The 15,360-nt window shown below is 33.8% G+C and overlaps 1 protein-coding gene across 4 annotated transcripts in view; it reads right to left on the bottom strand.

Moving 5' to 3' along the window:
- UBE3C (ubiquitin protein ligase E3C) overlaps positions 1–15,360 on the bottom strand; it is a 183,893-nt gene that overhangs the window by 24,402 nt on the left and 144,131 nt on the right. For all 4 annotated transcript variants that reach the window (XM_007504677.3, XM_007504678.3, XM_001364910.5 and 1 more), the window contains one exon: positions 6,417–6,629. In XM_007504677.3, coding sequence (XP_007504739.1) covers positions 6,417–6,629 — 213 coding nt within the window. The remainder of the gene's footprint in view (positions 1–6,416; positions 6,630–15,360) is intronic.

Here is a 15,360-nt window from a genome sequence, read left to right as displayed (position 1 = left end):
CAATGATCCAGGACAATTCTGAGAGACTTATGAGAAAAGAATGCTATTCACCTCCAGAGAAAGAACTGTTGGAATAGGAATGATGAAAACATATGATTTATCACTTGCTTATTTGGGTATCTGTTTTGCATGATGATAAATGTATAATCTAGATTTAATTGTTTGTCAGCTCTGGGAAGAACAGAGGGAGATAAATATGTATCACATGACTTTGGAAAACTTATGTGGAAATTTGTAATTAAAATAAAATCTTTTAAAAAAAAATTTAAACATTAAGAAAACAAATAAGAGATGGCATGACAGAGCAGGCTTGGAAGAATTAGAAGGGGTTATGAAAACATATCCACTAATGCATTTCTGGTAGAATTATGAAGAGGTACAACTAATTTGGAAAGCATTTAAGAAATTATGCAAATAAAGGGACTAAAATGTTTATATCCTTTGCCCTAGAAATTCCACTACTAGGCATATACCACAAGTAAGGAGGTCATTAGCAAAAAGATTCTTTAAGGCATTTAAGGCATTATTTGTAGTAGCACGTTTCTCCCTACAAAAATTAAAAAAAAGTAGAAACAAAGTATTTTAGATGTCCTACTGATACAAGAATGATTAAAATTTAATTTAAAAGAATGTGTTACATGAATATAATAGAACTTATTAATATAACAACAAATGTGTTTTTAAAAATTTATTTAATTAATTTAGAATATTTTTCCATGGTTACAAGATTCATGTTCTTGCCCTCCCCTCTCATTAATCCCCTCCCATAGCTGACGTGCAATTCCACTGGGTTTTATATATGACAACGAACATGTTAAACACAGAAAAGTGTGGAAGACTATAAGAACTGATGCAAAATGAAGTACACTTGGGGCCAAGAAAACAACATACTATATAACAACACAACAAGTAAACGAAAAGAACAGTCATCACAAAATATCACACTAGTTGTGACATTAAGAATGATCAAGCATGGCTCCAAAGAAGAGATATGAGAAGGCACTACCCTCTCCATGGGTTTGGAACAATGAATATAATGATAGATTTCTCTTTTTTTGGAGGCTGTTTGGTTTTGCTATTTTTTTTTAAACTTTATTCTTATTTTTTTAAAAATTCTTGTTATGGGAAGAGATATAAGTGGAAATGTAGGGGATGTAAAAACAAGGGATATTAACAAAATCTCAAAAACTACCTTCCATTAGGGGCAGCTGGGAGAGCCAGGTCTAGAGACAGGAGGCCCCTGGTTCAAATCTGACACTTTATAGCTATGTGAACGTAGACAATCACTTAACTCCACTGCCTAAGTCATTATTGCTCTTCTGCCTTTGGTTCTAAGACAGAAGGTAAGGGTTAAAAAAAAAATTCCATTAAAATTATTTCACTTATTAAGCTTCAGTTTTATAGAAATTTGGTTACAACTTATTCAACAACAGAAAATATTTAAGTTCTGTAAGGCTAAACTAACCTCTTATAAGAAAAATATGGCTCAGTTGAATAACTGAAATTGACTATACACTAAGTTTTCATTAGGGTGATTATTATTATTAGCAATGATAAATTAAAAACTAGTTATGTGTTTTAAAATTTATACTCTTCAGGTTTTCTGGGTAATTTAGTTATCTGCCACTGTCACTACTGCCTTGGAAATCACATGGCACAATAAAAGTTTAAAATAAAAACTATTGGAAAGAACCTTATAGAAGATCTATGCAATAGTTGCCGATGGAAGAATTTAATGCTGACATTCAATTCAGTACTCTGTAATATTTTTAATAGTTCTGAGAGAAAAACAAGTATTGGCTAAATACTGAGGAAAATGTTATTGGATTATAAGTTATAGCGAGCCTCAGTATTCATATCTTCAGCCACTATATTCATAATACAGTAATTATTCAACTTTAATGAATATAGATGAAAGGCAGAGATGATCATGTAGCATGGAAAAAGTCTTCGGTATTATCTTTTGTTGTAACCAATCTATATTAATGGGAAAAATGCAATTAGCAAGTCATTGCAGTGGCAAAAGTAATTTAACAGAGCAGCTGGAAAAATTACAAGGTTTTAAAAAAGCAGTCTGTTTCTATGTCTCAGTAGCCACAACCATTCCTGAGTTATGCATAAATATAAAATTGGTTGCTCAAATTAAATGCTGAGGTCACAACTTAATTATTTAAATAACTAAATCACTTAAAAAAACTACTTTTATAAAAATCATGCTTTATCATTGTAATGACATAAAATCTAAATTGATTAAAATATGTCAGACTCAGACACTATTGAATTTTCATTATTTAAAGCAAACCAGTGAAATATATATCTAGATTTTTAAGGGAAGGTATGGCTATTTAATCACATCACATAACCATTGGTATCGGTTTCACAGAACTACTATATATATATATATTCTTAGTATTACTATCACTATCAATCCTGGGATGTGTGGACTATTAACATGAATGTTATGATTACAAAGATAGATTACAACAGGTGTCAGTAACTACTTGTACTTTCGAATTTCATAACTTTACAAATAGTAGAAATTCTCTATCTTCAGAGTAACTGATAAAGTCTCATGATGGACTGACATTTGGTAATATATGCTGACTAGTTCTAACAAGAAAATTTCCCCTTTCCTACCAAGTTTTAGGATATTTGATGAGTGAGGAAAGTGTTTTTTGACTCCAAAGATATCACTGAAGTATGATAATGAGGTAGGTAAGACTAAGAAATTAAGTACCATCTTGTTTTTCAAATTAAGTTGGCAGGGCTGGCACATTAAGGAAATTAAAGAAGGTATAAGGTTTGCCTTTATATATATTTTGTAAAAAAATAAGGAGATGGGATGATGGGTTTTCTGTAAGAGGCAAATGTTCTAATAAAGATATTTGAAATTATGGTTATATTTTTTATTATAACTAATGTTGATGGTATGAGTTGATGTTATGTCTCGTCCTTTGGTAGGAAACTAGGCTTTTCTTCTTCAGAAAGAGAAATTATTCGATGTTAAGAAGATTCTCAGAAATAGTCTAGAACTACTTCCTGAATGCATTTTTTAAAAACCCTTACCTTCTACCTTAGAATCAATACTGTGTATTAGTTTTAAGGCAGAAGAGTGGTAAGGGCTAGGCAATGGGGGTTAAGTGACTTGCCCAGGGTCACACAACTAGGAAGTGTCCCTGAGGCCATATCTGAATCTAGGATCTCCTATTTCTAGGCTTGGCTCTCAATCTACTGAGCTACTTAGTCACGCCTCCCCCACCCCCATCCCCAATTGGATTTTTCAAACTCTTCTCCAGGCCTTCCAAAGAATATATCTGAAAATTGACCAAATTCAGATTTCCCAACAAATTTTAATAAAGGAACTAAGTTCTTGGTTGTTTTCATTATAGGAATCTTAGCTATTGGCATAAATATATTTAGCTTATATAAGAATATGTAGAACCATCTGAAAATATGAAATTTGCATTGATCCAAACTTTCTTAAAATACACTGAAGTCTAAAACAAAATTAGGTATTAATAATGACTAGTATTCCATAAAGGCTTATGTAGAACACTGTATCTTCAAAGGGATCTTGAAAAACAAGAGGAATGGAATCTAAAAATCAGAACTAACACTTCATAAAAAAAAAGTCTTGTAACCAAATCTAACTAGATATATTTAAGATGTCAAAAAAGACCAACAAGGGAAAAATCAGAAACTTTAGAATAGTAGGGACATTAGAGCAGTCTGACCAATATACAACCCACCTGGAATAACTAACGACATTTCAAAATTTCCAAATATGTTCAATTTACTGACTACCACTTTAAAGGGAAATTTTGGTTCAGATACATCAATTAAATTTTAAAATGTTTTCTTAATTTTTTAAATTAAAAAATATTTATGTTTAACTAGCTCTCAGAACATAACATTCTCTTCATTTTCAAATGATTACTCCCATTTTATTTTTATTAAACCCTTACTTCCTATCTTAAAACTTTAAGACAGAAGGGCAAGGACTAGGCAAATGGGGTTAAATTACTTGCCTAGGGTAATACAGTTAGGAAGTATCTAAGGACAAATTTAAACCCAGGTTCTGATTCCAGGTCCTGGTGCTGTATCTACTGAGCTACTTAGTTGCTCTATTACTACTTAAAAAAAACATTTTTCCCTTATCACATGTAAAACCGATTAAATGCAGCATTTTCATTGGTTCTATTAAATTGATCAAGCAAAATTATTCAACCAGGTCTATAGCTATGTACTTCTATGAATAAATTTGATTAAATTTTTTTACTGCTTTTTAATTTTTTAAATCAGAATAGCTAAACTGATAAGGAGATTCTTTCCCCAATGCATAAAGTCAAGAGTTCTGTAAATTATAGTCTTAGAAGTTTTGGGGGGCCACTGATAGCTTAAATGACTCAACCGGTGTCAGAAAGTTAACACTGTTTAAAAGTTAACTGTTACTACCTAATTTATATATCAGTGCAAGATTCACTTCATATAATATAGTATTCTCAATTTCTGTGCATAGTAATAATAAGTTCATATGCACCAGCGTTTGTGGTACATTTGAATTTCCTTTTTAAGTTAATTAAAAACAATAGCTTCTAAGGATCCAGATTTACTTGCTTCATGTATAATATACTACATATGCAGTGATAGGTATAATAATGACAGCTAATAACATCTGGCATTTAAATAATACCTATCATGTGGCAGGCACTACACTTTTATAATTATGATCTCATTTTATCCTTATAACCACCCTTGGAGGTAGGTGCTATTATTATACTCATTTTACTGTTGAAGAAACAGAGGTTAAATGACTTGTGCAAAGTTATACTGCTAGTATCTGAAGCTAGATTTGAACTTGGGTCTTCTTGACTCCAGGCCCTAAGTGCCACTAAGCAGAAAATAGCCATCAACAGAAAGGATAGTCAATAAACATTTATTGTCTACTAGGGGCAATTTCCTCTCTGTTAACATTGAGACCATAGCTTTGTTCAGTGTTTTTTGAGTCCATGTCTTCTGACATCCAAACTAGGGTGAATCATAGCAGAAAAAGACATGATATACATATCCAATAACAAATAAGTCATAATTATAGTGCTGTTTTAAAAAAAATAATACGCTATTAGAAAATATTAACAGTTAATTCCTATGCCACAGAATGGTTTACTTACACTGAAAGTGCATAAAAAATTGGGAAAACTGAAGATCTAGAGGAACCATAAGACTAATTTCAGGGAAAATTCATTACTCCTAATTCTGCTTCCAAGGTCAAGAAGAAGTCATCTCTATGGTATTTTCCCCATATTAAAACACACTAAATACTTGCTTTAGTACATGTGTCACTGAAACAAGCACACACTTTAAATATTTGAACACAACTATTGTGTTCTACCTCCCCCTCTTCCCAGTTTATCTGTAAAGTAGAGGGTGGGGAGAGAGACTAGACCTGTATTTTAATAGTTTAGTTAACTCTTAATGAGGTAACTTGCTCTACCAACGTAGAATGGCATGTGCTCTTCAACTCAGGCTTCGAGAGCTTCCTGGGGCTTTGAGAAATTATGGGCTAAGCATTCAGGGCAAGAGAATCACTAGACATCAAAGGAATATTGTGAACAACTGTGCCATCTGGCCTCTCCTTTCTTTCATGTCTCCTTTTAAGTCTTCTTGACTTCCAGTGATTTTGTTATATGCTTTCCTGCAATGTAAGTATCCTATAGCTATGTATCTACTACATACGTTATTGGTTAAAAACAAAGGGAAATCAAGTTTATGCTTTGTTCTTAATGAAGATATATTGGATCATTGTTTTCTTTGTGGTCACAGTCTTAATGTGCTCTAGAATTTTGCCAAGAATAGGAATCAAGCCAACTAGTCATTAGTTTACATAATCCACCCTTTTCCCATTATTTGAAAAAGTGGTTATTTGGATAACTAGAGTCTTTATAGAAAAATCTACCTTTCTGCAACTTACCATCCATTCCTGCCTTCTCAGACCAAGCAAAACACAGTTAATTCCTCTTCCTTCTAATAGACTTTAAATACTGGAAAACACATCATTTTCCCCCTCCCCCCTTTCTGCTGGGTCGTCTCTTCTTTAGGCTAAATGTTTGAAGTTCTCTTTAAGGATCCTTATATGGTACATTTCAGGAAGGGCTTCCACAAACCAATTTAAGAAGCAAAAGCAATCTGAAATCATGAAATAAAAATATTTTTTTTCTTTCTTTCTAAATTAATAGCCACCATTAGTGGCTTTGAAATAGTAAAGGCTCCACCTTTATTGAGAACTACACAAGTATGGTTGTGTTCAATGTGTGCCTTATGTCCTCTATTGCCTATGGGCAATAGGGGTTGGGAAATAACCATTAAGTTGTTATGCTATGAAGAAAAAGGAGATACCCCAAATGTCCCAGTCTTACCTGTGCCTCTCCAAGATCATTATTCACCACAGTAAAGTTTAGCCCAAGTTCCTCCACATCACCTTCATAGCTCTTGAGGAAAAGCAAATTTTTGTACATTTCAGGATCTAATGAAGCCAGGTGATGAATATCCACATCAGCACTTGTCCCAAGCAACTTTGAAAGGAAAAAACCAGCAAAGGGCAGCTCCACTAACATGTTTTCATAGAGAGCCTATGAATGAGAATGGACAATACATTAAAAATACATATTTACTAAAATGTTCATACCCTTTCCCCCAGGATCCCTCTACTAAGCATATATCCTGAAGAGAAACATCCTGTGTCTAACATGATATTCACTACAGCATTTTTTACAGTAGCAAAGAATAGTAAACAAACCACATGGTCAGTGAATGGGGAATTATCAAACAAAATGATGGTACATGGATGTACAAGCACTACAAAAACAAACAGAAAGGAGAGTTAAATGAAACTGGATATCGTATAGTTATGATCTTTATTACCAATAGGAAAAATTATGGTATGGAATTCTGTAATATATATAATACTGTAATAATACTGTCAGATACCATCAAGGTAAAAAAGTTAGTTTTGAACAACTTTTTTTTAATTTTTAAAATCATTGTTATAAGGAATGGCTCACTGGACAGAAAGAAATGAATGTGTAGGGGAAAAAAACATCAATAAAAATGAAAATTACATTTACAAAGATCCATTCTGTTTGTTTCTGAAACAAATTTCCTTATATACATATTCAATTATATATTGATTTTTCCTTATGTATAACTGAAACATTTTCCCACAAGACACACCACATATGTGATAACACGGTGGTGGCTCAATGGATAGAGAGATCCTAGGTTCAAAAGTGGCTTCAGATGCTTCCTAGCTGCTGTGATCCAGGGCCAGTCATTTAACCTCAATTGCCTAGTCCTTTATAGCTCTTGTCTCTTGGAACTAATACTTAGTAACAATTCCAAGAAAGAATGTAAGGGTTAAAAAAAAATACCACAGGCACACCATAATGACATTATCATATTATATAATTTTTGAGGTGGAAGGTTTCTAGGTGATCATCTTATTTTACAGATGAAACCAAAGCTCAAGAGATTACCTACTTAAAGTTACATTAGTATTTTGGTGAAGGGCTGAAATGAGCTACTCATTTACTGCAGAGTAACCACAGGCTTCAGTTTAATCTTCTGTATAATAAGGGAATTAGGTAGATAACCTTAAAGGGACCAGTTCTAAGTCTATGATCTTCTAATTCTGGAAGTTCAGATTTCTTTTCATAACAGAATGCTGCATCCCATAAACTATTAAAATTCAAATATACAACCAAATGTTAAAAACTTAATGAAATATTAGTAAAGTAGCAAAACATATTCCTAATTAACTTCCATTCCAAACTACTTTGCACAAAATATTTTTAAAAGGATAAATTCTGAACTATATATTTGATCTTTAGGTAAATAAGACTTCAAGTCTAGAAAGCTTATTTATCTCACTTCCTGAGTTATCAAAAAATTTTAGAATTAGATGTGACACTAGAGATTATTCATTACTCCATTCTCCATCAGCAACTCTACTTGGTTTTCCCATTCCACTGATTAACATGCCCTCATCCCCCACCCCCCACATAAGTCAATCCCTAGAAATCTCATCATCATGAAGGAAGACTCAGGTTTGTATACTTTACATCTTAACTCACCCTCAGCTTCTACTCCCTTCTACAGAGCACTAAATTCTTTTCAGAGCCATCCTAAAAATCCAACCCCCAAAAATGGCCTTTAATTTTTCACCTAATCTTTCCTCCTCCTTTCTGGTCACAGAAAATTAAAACATCTCTACTACCAAAGCCAATTCTATTGTGTTCTGATCCAGTGCTCTCCTACCTCATTCATGACCTTACTGCACCAATTAAACTTTCATATCTCTTTAATGAAAGCATCAACTTCTTCATTATTGATTGGTTCCCTATTATCTGACTATAAATGATGGGATTTTTCACCCTCCCCTTCATCCTCTTCAACCCATTTTCTGCATTTGACACTACTGATCACTGTTTCCTCATGGATATGCTTCTCCTTTCTTGATTTTCATGACAACACTCTCTATGGTTCTCCTCTTAATTTTCTGACTGCTCCTTCTTAGCCTCCTTAACATTAACCTTTCACCAGGTCCTTAAATGTGCATGTTCCCCCCAAAGTTTTGTCTCAAAGCTCTTCTTTTCACACATACTCTTTCTGGTGACCTCATTAGCTCCAGAAGCCATCATCTCTATGCAGATGACTCATAGATCTGTATCTCCAATGCCATTCCTTCCCTAGAGCTTCAATTAGACTCCCATCACTAAATGCCTCTTGAATATTTCAAACTGGGTATTTTGGAGACATCTGAAGTACAACACATCCAAAAAGAACCCATCTTCCTCTTCTAAACTCTTTTATTTCTATTGGAGGCACCAATATTCACCAAGTGTCTCAGCTTTATACTCTCAAGGGCATTCATCTATCAACTAACCATAAACACTGACTGTGGGCCAGGTATTCTGCCAGGTTTTGGAAATGCAAAGAAGAGAAATCAAACAGTTTTACCCTGAAAGGAGCTTAAAAGTTAACAGGTAGACAATAATTTCATAAACTAGTATATGTGGAATATATGGACAGTAAGTATTAATTTAAGTATTATTATTAAATAAAAAGTGTGGAAGATGAATTGTAGTAGAGAGACCAATTAGCTATAGTGGTAGTCTCTTGGTGACCAAGAATGACTATTGTCTTTGTGCAGTTTCATCTATTGATGTACCCTCATATGGCTTTGGAGTCCAAAGGCTGAGGCGCACAGTTTGTGGCACATGGGGCATGGGACACCAGTTGTTACGGGAGGTGCGCTTGTGGCCTGGTGTCGGCGTTCATGCGCAGTGGCAAGATGTCGACGTCGCTCATCTTCATAGGTGGCGGCGGCATGGTTAATGTGGGTTCGCCAGCTGCTTCTGTCAGAGGCAGCGAGTTCTAGTTGCTTTGGTGTAATGCCAGCCCACTTCAAGTTGGACTTTAGCTGATCCTTGTATCTTCTCTTTGGTCGACCTTGTTTCCTGAGTCCAGCTGACAGTTCACCCTAGAATACCTGTCTTGGTATTCGTGGTGGGTCCATGCGGATGACGTGTCCAGACCATCATAGCTGGGTTTTGAGGACCATGACTTCGATGTTGGTGGAGTTGGCTCTGTCGAGGACTTCCTGGTTGGTGATACGGTCCTGCCATCGGATCCTCATGATTGACCGGAGGGAGCGTTGGTGGAATTGCTCCAGCTGTAGCCTTGCAGTAATCTGGGTTAGAGGTAATGCATTCCTCACTTTACATATCCAATCAGAAACCAAATCTTGCAAGTTATTGACCAACACAAACTCTCTTCATATAGCTACCACTTTAGTTTGGGCTCTCTTCATCTCTTGCCTAGATTATTTCAATGACAACCTAATCAGTTTCCTAATTCATCTCCTTGCCTAAAAGTTTCTCCCCATTCCAATACATCCTTCAAGACTGTTGCTAAGATAAATTTCATTAAGTGCAGCACTGACCAAGCCATTCACCTATTCAATAAACTCTAGTGGCCTTAATCCTTTAAGGAAATAATGTAAACTTCCTTGGAATGCATTTCCTTCTAAATTTCTACCTCCCAGGATACTCCACCCACCCCACACCCCAACCTCTGTTTAAACACTTACTATCTTCTATATCAGAGGTTCTTAGCATATTTTTTTTTTCATGGCCACCTTTTGGAAGTCTGATGAAGTCTATGGAACCCTTCTCAGAAAAATGTTTTTAGGTATATAAAAGAAGATACTTTGAAATGAAAGAAATTAATTATATTATCAAAATATTTTAACACACACATTCATGTTCCTTAGGTTAATTTCTCTTATTCTTTATGAAGTCTTTACTGACTACTCTATGAATCCTGGTGCTATCCTCCCTAAATTTTTTCATCTATTTATTTATTTATTTTTATTCTGTACGTGCTAATATCTATCTATCTACATATCTATCTATTGCTGAATAAGATTGTGAGCTCCTTGAGAACTGGGATTGTTTTATTCTTTATTTGTATGCCCAGAATGTATAATAGACACAATAAATGTTTGCTATTTAAATGATATAAATATTCTGAGATACAAACATAACATACAAGATATGGCCTGACTAGAAGATTATGGCAGGACAACTCAGTTTCTTTGTCCTATATACCCTTTGGTTCTTAGTGCCACTAGACTGAATTTTGATTGCTATATCACACTGTTGATTTATTTTGAACATTTATAGTCTGCTAAAACTATCAACTTTCTTTTCCAAGTTAATTTTTTTTCTATTAGCAAAAAAAAAAAAAAAGATTTTTCTTTCCTTACCCAAGTCCATTGGAAAAGAAAAAAAATCAAAACTCTTCTGACATATATTCAGTCAAGCAAAGCCAATTCTTGCATCAGCATATATTAAAAAAAGATATGTATCATGTTTCATTCTACACCCTAGAATCTACCTTCTCTTTGCGAGGTGTTAGCAAATTTCTTCAAAGGTCCTTAGGAGTCATGGTCCCTATTTCTCAAATGCATTTTAGTTATTCTACCCTCAACATGTATTTGTGAAGCTTTAGGCCATTATTATAACTAATTTAATCTTATTAGATTTGGCCCAATGTTCTAGTCTATTAATATCTTTTTGTATAGTTAAAAAAAATTTCCTATTAAAGTATTATTACTTAAAAACTTAACAGAGAAAAAACTAGTTAAAATTGCTTTGTAAATATCTACACTTAAATTACTTTCAATTCACCAAACTAGAAGTTTCAATCATTTTCCTTAAGTCTTAATTAGTTTTCTTTATCTCTTCCTTCTTATCTACTTTTCCTCTTATATAGTCATAGTTAAAACATATCCTGATCTTCTGGTTTTGGTTTATTCACTTTTCTATTTCTCAAAGGTATTTCTAGAGTAGCATTCCTCATGTGTGTTTGTATTAGTTGCAATACATTATTCAATTACATAAATGTATCATAATTTACTTAACCACTACCCTTTTGAGGGATATTTAAGCTGCTTCCATGTTTTTCTATAGAGTTTCAACAATGGAAATTCTTAGGTTAAAGAGTGTGATTATTTTAATAACTTTTGATGAATCATTGCAAGGTTGCTACTCCAAAATGATTATATAAGTTATGTGATAAAGCAATTAATCAACATACAAATTCCTCTATAACCATGTCTTTTTTTGGGTTTTCAATTATGATTCCAACTTTGATAAGAATGATATAAGACCTCAAAATTGTTTTACTTAACATTTCTTTGATTATTGGTAAGACTAAACTTTATTCCAAGCAACCAGTTAATCTGTTTCCAGTTTTGAAAATTTTCTGTTCATTATTTTTTGACCAGTTTTCTACTCTAGGCTGAGAGTTAACTTTGTAAATATTTAATGTTTCTATAACCTTTTGGGGATCTTATCATTTAATAGGTCAGTGCTGTCTCTTCAAGTTTTGTGTCATCTACACATTTCTTAAAAATTTTAACAACATAGGCCTGAGGATAAATCCCTGGGGCAATTCAATGCAGAATTCCAAAGTGACAGGGAACCATTATTTTTCATTTCTCAAACCATTTACTACATATCTCCTGTTCTTGAACAGAAGAAAAGCACTAAATATTCTGTTAAAAGCTTAGTGAACTACCTGAGCAAGGTTGTATGGTATAGCAGTGTTGGCCTCAGAGCTAGGAAGTTCTGAGGACAAATTTTACCTCTGACATGTACTGGCTGTGTGACCCTGGATATATTACATAATCTTCCAATATCTCTAAGACTACAAATAGTTCAACAATTGATATCTACATTGGTAGAGGGAGTTTTCTCACCTGGAGTTGCCTATGCCAATTAATGTCTTCCAAAATATAGCTACAGGATTTCCCAATCTACTTAGTTTATTTACTGTAGATAGCTTTGACACTAGAATTGGCCAAAAATTCAAAAGAGAAGGATTTGTGTTAATGTCTAGGCTCTTTCCGGCACACTGGATTCCCAAGAAAAGAAGGCAATATTGTAGTCTAAGAATGAGAAAGTAGAACAGTAAGGAAGAGATCTCAAAATCAGTATTAAAATATAAAATTTTGAAAATGCGGTGTAAGAATTTCCATTGCTGACCAATTATAACTAGACCTAGAAATTTATCCTAGCTATTTTCTTAAGTAAAGATATAATTTCAATTGATTAAGGAACATTTTCTATTATGTTCTAATTTCTAATTAAGTCCTATCCATCAAGGCACAGAGGAAACCCTGGGTTTTATGTAATAATGGAGCATAAAATCCAGTCTGTTTTCCACAAACTGGAAAGATTTTATAAATGAGCTCCATGACAGATTATTAGTTTGTTTTCCAAGGATCAACCAAGTTAAATGCAGAAAGGGTTAAAACCAAGAGATGAATTTTTTTAGGTACTGTGATGGGCACTGGCACAGGGGTAACACATACTGATAAAATCACAGATGCTTGAAATACATATAAAAATGTGATTCATATTTTGGAATGTAAGTCAACTGCAAAACAGAAAATTATTTTATGTAATCAAGCTTTCAAAACCACTATTCTTAAAGATATGCATTTCATAAAAGCAAGGAATGTTTGTATAAGAAATAACTTTTCATAGATTATATCATCACCAAATCCACATATAATTATAATTTTTGAAAAGCACCTCCAGATACATTATTTAATATATGGCAAAAAGTGAAGACTCAGGATTAGAATCAGGATTTTTACTCCATCCAATATAGTTCCCTCATTTACTTTTATGGGTAAAAACCAACTTATAATTACTAATTTTATAAGTATATAATTAATTGTTAATAGAGGAACAGATAACTAGTTAATAGAAGAGAGCTCTTAATTTCTGCTTTGGAATAGCTGTTTGTTATATGTTCACAATAGCCTGTTTATAGATCTGTTTGCCTAATGTATATCGCTTTATCTTCTATCTTCTATCCAGCCATACTACTGATTTTCCTAAAACAGTGTTCTGATCTTGCCACCCCTTCTTGTCAATAAACTCTAAGGGATCCCTAATGCCTATACTAGGTTCCTGCCTATTGCATGAACAATTCACTCCATCTCCTGGCATTTTTCCTGGTTGTCTCCCCTGACTGGAATTCTCTCCCATGTCAATTCTGTCCACTGACTTCTAAATTCCAACTAAAATCCCCTCTTTTACAGGAAGACTTCCCCAACTCCACTGAATTCTAGTGCCTTTCTCACATATTTCTTCTTTTTCATGTCAATAGCTTGTTTATACCTTTTTTGTTTATTACCCTGCACCTCTCCCCCCAACTAAATAGTATGTTCTTTAAGGGTAGGAACTCTTTTTTATTCTTTTTTAATTCCTACAGCAGTGATGGCAAACCTTTTAGAGATGGAGTACAAGGCCCTGCCCCCACCTCACTCCCCAGACTGACTGCTGTGCCTCCTCCTGACCCTTCCTTATACTTGACAGTGAAGGGAGGAAGTACTCCCATTGGACTGCTGGGCAGAGGGGCAGGCCATGTGAGAAATATTCTCAGGTACATGTAGAGAAAGGGGGAGTAGGAAGGACCCATCCCCCCAATCACTCTGGTAGGAGACTGCAGGTATACCCATAGAGAGGACTCTATGTGCTCTTTTTGGCACACATGCCATAGGTGTGCCACCACTGCCTTGGAGCTTAGTAAAATTATTTGGCACAAAATAGATACTTAATAAATGTCTGATTGACTGAGAGGGCAATGAAGTTGGAATAAGATTTATGTTCAAGTCCTATCTCTGCCACTAACTAGGGAAATTTCAGCAAATTAACATCTGAGAGTCTGTTAGTTTCTTCAGCTATAAAATATATATAATGTTACTAGCATTTTATACCTTGTTGCTGTAAAGATAAAAATAGCCAAAGTATACAAAGTGCTTTGTATCCATAAAGTGTTATCTAAATGTAAGTTATTATCAATATCATCATTCCCAAACCGAATTCATCATCAATTTCCAATGCTACTAATCAATTTGGCTTCTATTAGCCTCAAACACACATGATTAGATCAGAAGAAAGTACCAATGATCCAAGTCATGTATTTTCTCTTTTTGGTACAAGATACTCTATGTGGGCTACTTAATTTCTCTTTTAGAGAAAAAGAATTTTCTGACAAGAGACATAAAAATAAAGCTTAAATTATCTGTAGTTGTTTAAACCTGATCCACTACTAATGCTATATGAATAATGAGTCCAAAGCCAATGTGAGCAGTCTATAGAAAATAACATGATTTATACAAGGTGTTGAAGGCAAACCCCTCATTTGTGCAGCTGATTTTAAAAGTAAACTGGAAGTATAAATCATTGATGTTCAATGTATAAGGTCAATGTTTGCCATTCCTGCATTAGTAACAATAAACCATTGTAATTCTTTAAATATATCAGAGCTACCTGAATTTTAAATGGAAATCCCATCTGTGAGTCATAAAATGTAAATGCAGAGGTATAATTTTTTACATAAGGCAGGTTTAAACCTTTAAAGCATTTAATATACAAGCACTAATAAATGATAGCACTAAAAACTATGATTGCATCAGCTAAATGGATTATAAATTAAATTTCCATAATGTATGCAAGTTAGATACAAATGCAAACATAAATCAAGGTATTTCTAAACACAGGTTAATTACACAACTTCAAAAAGTGTCTATTTTTATGCAAAATAATCCACTTAGCATTTTTCATATTGGTCTTAATTCTTAGCCACTTGTAACATTTGCTCCTAGAAGCCTATCAATAACTTGATGTCTTGAAAAAATAGCAATAGGTATATTGAAGAAACTTGTAAGTTATTTTTCAAGTGTCTGTCTTTTATGAGTGTTTATTGCCAGAAATTGTGCCA

Source organism: Monodelphis domestica, chromosome 5 (genome assembly GCF_027887165.1).
Source record: "Monodelphis domestica isolate mMonDom1 chromosome 5, mMonDom1.pri, whole genome shotgun sequence".
NCBI classification, from domain to species: domain Eukaryota; kingdom Metazoa; phylum Chordata; class Mammalia; order Didelphimorphia; family Didelphidae; genus Monodelphis; species Monodelphis domestica.
The sequence above is the reverse complement of the archived record's forward strand: the minus strand, read 5'-3'. Positions and strand labels throughout refer to the sequence as shown.